The sequence below is a fragment of the Thermobia domestica genome, unplaced genomic scaffold (genome assembly GCF_964235325.1).
Source record: "Thermobia domestica unplaced genomic scaffold, izTheDome1.hap1.1 HAP1_SCAFFOLD_600, whole genome shotgun sequence".
In the NCBI taxonomy this organism is placed as follows: domain Eukaryota; kingdom Metazoa; phylum Arthropoda; class Insecta; order Zygentoma; family Lepismatidae; genus Thermobia; species Thermobia domestica.
In genome coordinates, this window is record NW_027656310.1 from 14,186 (window position 1) to 19,234 (window position 5,049).

General features: G+C 37.2%; 1 protein-coding gene across 1 annotated transcript; it reads left to right on the top strand.

Moving 5' to 3' along the window:
- The first annotated feature begins 300 nt into the window (after window positions 1-300).
- LOC145677074 (zinc finger MYM-type protein 1-like) lies at window positions 301-2,604 on the top strand. The gene has a single exon (XM_081747753.1). It carries the CDS (start codon window positions 301-303, stop codon window positions 2,602-2,604), a length of 2,304 nt encoding a protein of 767 aa, XP_081603879.1.
- The last annotated feature ends 2,445 nt before the right edge of the window (window positions 2,605-5,049 follow it).

Sequence of the window (5,049 nt, forward strand, 5' to 3'; positions counted from 1 at the left end):
GAAATAAATATTTTCAGAAGACAATAAACAGATAAACAAACGGTTTTAATCTTGCTACTTTACCAAGGTGTTCTAAAGCTCGTACCGATAGTTGTTTTCTTTTTCATATTTAGCAATTAGGTGGTATCTTGTGTCTGTAACTGCCAACCTTGAACGGAAGAGTAACAATTGAACGTCGTGTTGCACGTATATCTGAAACGAATAACACGTGTAAGTTATTCTGATTAGGTTAATATTGGCGATTATAGTTTTGTGCTTTCAATTAGTGTGTCTTGTTTACAGGTGAGTGATTTGTTCAGTATGTCTTCTAACAAGAAAAGGAAAAACGAAAGTCAAACATCTATCTTGAATTTTGTTATAAAGGAAAAAAAGTTGGACATTAAGCTTGAAACATCTGTGGACCCTGGCCCATCGAATTCCTTGTCGACTGACTGTACAAGTCTAAGTGATAATACGCCAGATAAAAGTAAGTGTAAGGGAAATGCAAACGGACTAGAACAAGAGAAGGATGTAAGTATTGATGTTGAGCAGTCGAAATGTATTTCAAAGTGTGCAGATGATAGGGCAAATATAAATGAGCAAAACCTTTGTTCTGTTGAGAAGAAGCGTTTGTATAATAAACAGTGGGAACAACAGTATGAGTGGCTGTACGAGGACAAAGTACGTGGAGGTGCCTTTTGTAAATATTGTGAGCGATATATGAAGAATGACCCTAATGTGCAGCAGAAAACGGGAGGTGTTTTTGTGACTCATCTATTCACAGCATATAAAAATTCATTAGGAAAAGACGGAAAACTGGAAAAGCATAATCATTCAAAAGCGCACATTGCAAGCCTTGAGATGGACAGGCTGCGAATGCAAGTAAAAAATAACCCTGTATACTCTCAAGTTCTTCGTCAAAGTGAAGCCGAAAAAGATCGAAACCGCCAATCGCTGGGAATGCTTGTTCGTGGATTGTACTTCTTGGTTAAAGAAGAAGTGCCACATACAACAAAATATGAGGCACTAGTGAATAATTTGCTTGTACAGTGTAGTCCAGAACTAGAAACGTGGAAAAATGAACAAAGTGAACGCTCTAACTACTGCAGTAAGAACACTGCTTCCGAATTGTTGAGTTGTGTTGGTGAAGTCTTACGTTCTAAAGTGACTCAAAAAATCAGAGATAAAAAGTTTTCGATAATGGCTGATGAAAGTACATCAATAAATAATAAAATGGCCCTTAGCATGTGTTTGCGATATGTAGAGGACAGTGCTCCGGTTGAAACATTTTTGGCGCTGGTGACCATACCTGATTGCAAAGCCGATACCATTGCTAATGCTATAGACACTGAAATGAAAAATCACAATTTGAAATACGAAAATCTCATAGCGTTTAGTTTCGATGGTGCGTCTAACTTTTCTGGCAACAGTTCTGGTGTTCGCAGGATTCTGTCAACAAAAGCTGGCAGAGATATACCGTATATTCACTGCAGAGTTCATGTGCTGTCACTTGCTGCTGCTACGTGCAGAAACAAGAATCCCAAAGTTAAAAGATTTTTCCATACATTGAAAGACATATACAATCTATTTAGTAGATCACCTAAGCGGGAAAACATTCTGCATGAAATTCAGGCAATCATAAACGATCCTATATTAAAAGTACCTGAATGCATTGAAGTACGGTGGCTAAGTCACTATAGAATTGTGAATGCAGTGAAAAGGTGCTTCTCGGGAATTTTGTTGGCTCTTGAGCATATTCACAAAGAAGGGGTTGATTTTGCGTCACTTGCGGGAGGAATTTTAAGCGAAATAACCAACAAAAGCTTTGTTATCACACTTTGTGTTATGGATGCATTACTAAGTGCGTTGTCTCACTTGAGTAAGCAGCTTCAAAATGCAACCTTGTCATTTTCATCTCTGATGTCTATGATCGATGCCACTAAAGAACATCTTACGAAGATAGCGGATGAATGTTGTAACACCAATAGCGAATTGAGGACTATGATTTTGAAGGCCATGCAAAAGCCTGAAGAATTTTCGAAGACTTTTGTGGAAGACGAAGATCCTGAGAAAACGCTTAAGGACCTGAAGAGTTATGTGTTGCAGGTTGTCGAAGAGATATCAAATAGATTCAACGACCGCGCCCTTGGCCTAATGGAAAGTGCAACCTACTTCGAAAACATAGGCATGTTTTTAAGTATCAAGTGTGTAGATGATGTAAAGAAACTGTGCAACTATTTCGTCGATGTTGATATGGAACCGTTATGGGCAGATATAAAGTCATTTCAATTTTTCCTTCGGTCACTGATGAAGAGCACTGAAAATGCTTGTTTGGATATAGACCCCGTTCTTCCAAAAGTACTTGAAGTGAAAATTGGTTATGAAAATCTACATAAAATATGTGAATCGGTCATGTGTGTGCCTATATCAACAGCCAGTGTTGAAAGGTCTTTCAGCACAATGAACAGGATATTAACAAAATTGCGATCTCGTATGGCAGAAGAAAACTTGAAGCACTGTATGTTGATCAGCATTGAGGGTGAAGAAGTGCCAAATTCGAATTTTATCAATGAGGTAATCAATTCATACGCCAAAGCAAAGATGAGAAGAATACGTCTTCTTTAATGATTAAAAACAAACTACGAAGTGAATTTTTGTCATACGGACGAAGTTATAATGTAAAACTTTTATAAATGTCTATTGTATTTAATATTATTAGTACATTTCTATTGTATTTGCCAATTATATTTTTCGAACCGAAAAAAGAAAACTTTTACAGGCCATGAATAAATATTTTAACTTTATGGTGATGATTGGGATCATACACTTCAGTATTTTCGTGGACAAGAAATAACAATATTGACATTTTTACATAACTTTAGAAAAGAAGCTGCTAAGTTATACCGAGACCGCATGAAAATAATATGTGCCCCTCCGTATACTACGTGTGCCCCCCCGGAACATTTTTTCTGAAAGAAACACTGATCCTGAAAGATCTGGGGAAAAGAGAGATATATGCTAGATTTGTGCCTATTCCTTTGATTGAAGAGCAAAAATGGTCAGGGGTCGAGTGATTAAGTTCATGGAGTCGGTTTCTTCGTTGCTGGATCACATTACCACAGGCGACGAAACGTAGTGCTATCAACACGAGAATCCATAACACTTGGAAGCAGGGTGTCATCGATGCAATGACATTTTGTGGCGATAACCCTAAAATAACACAATGCATGTTAATATAACAAATATGGATTCATGTATATTAATGCACAGTTTATTATCTTCTTTTGATAGTTTAAATTTCTCTAAAATTTTTGCAAACAAACCATCTTCACCGCTATCAGCTTTGTATCCTGTACAGCTTGCTTTCTTACAAAATTCGGGACGTAGCAACGCTGTAGAAACCGCTGCCTAGTGTCTGCATTTAGAATCGTATCACGTGTACGTATTCACATTTGCTCCTTTGTAACAGTGGATTAACGACCTGACAGGCACGTTTCGTTGACGATGAACTTACCGGTTTCGTACGTGTGAGCAACAAAGTAAATGGGAATTACATTAGCAATGATAGCAACCATTTTGGAAGTGTGGGAATCAATTGAAGAATAGGTTGTCATTGCTCATACATCTTTCATTTATTTTGCTGAGCGATGTATTGGAGTAACTACGAAGAAAACTATCATTTTTATTTTATTTTTGCGGCATTTTTGTTACAGAGTAGAGAGATTATCGTAGATTTAGGATTTAGATTTCTGAGTTTTCGGCATCTAAGACCATTTAGCCCTTCACGATTTGAGGGATGACGTCCCTCGGCGAGCACACAATCCGGGGAAAGAGAAGGAAGGAACCGGCTTGGGACCTATAAGTTAGGTACCACCCCGCCATTTGCCTGGTGTGAATGAGGAAAACCCAGGAAAACCTCATTCAGGGTGGCTGGCCTGAAAAAGCGTGTTACATTTTTTCGACCAAGTGACTCCACCGGGAATCGAACCCGGGACCGCTCGCACCGAAGGCGAGAGCGTTAGCGACTATGGCCCCCTTATCGAATATTTGTATGTAAACCTAAAATCAGTGTAACAACTGTGGATTTAAGGTTAAATCGGAATATTTTTTTCAGTATTGCAAATTCATAAAGGACATACTGAAGCTGATTTGTTTCAACACTGGGAAATGTGCTGCTTGCAGTGATAATTTTAGGATGCTCCTCTTTCTTTAACTTTGTATTTTAAAATTGAATGGAGGGTACGATTGGAAAGGGAGTTCTAAAGTGATGTTTCCTCCCTTTAACGTTCCTCTAGATATACACTTATATATTAAATATATAGGTGTATATCTAGAGGATATAGTGTAGAGGAGAAGAAGGGTCCAAGTGTACCATTTTGCAAATGTTGTTAGCGTATTGCGAAATCTGAATCTTAGCTGAATATATATATATATATATATATATATATATATATATATATATATATATATGTGTGTGTGTGTGTGTGTTAGAAAACTTGAGGAATAGTTGTAAACAATTTGGAATGAAAATAAACGGTAGAAAGACAAAATCAATGGTGATTGAAACGAAGCGGTCCGTATCAAATGTAAAAGTAGAAGCGGGGAAAGTAAAGCAGCAGTTGGCTAGTTTCAAACAAATAACCAGTATTATTAGTGAAGACATAAAAAAAAGCAAGAATATGAATGGGGAAAGAAGTATTCGGGGAAAAAAGAAGAAAACTGTTTTGAAGGATCTTGAATAAAATGTTAAGAAAAAGACTCATAAAATATGAAGTTTATTGTACTGTATAAGACAGAAACATGGACATACGGCAAATGCGATGAAAAAGATCGGGGACTTTCGAAATGTGGGTGTGGAAAAGAAGTGAAAGCACATGATGAAAGGTTAGTAACAGTAAGGGAAAAGACAACAATTTTAAATGTTGTTAAGGTAAGACAGAGAAATTGTTGGAACACTGGTTGAGAAACAACTGTATCTCAAGGGACATGCTAGAAGATACTGTGGCAGGAAAAATAGGGATGTGGTGAACGATGTTGCAGTTAATGGACAGTATTAAAACAGAAAATTTC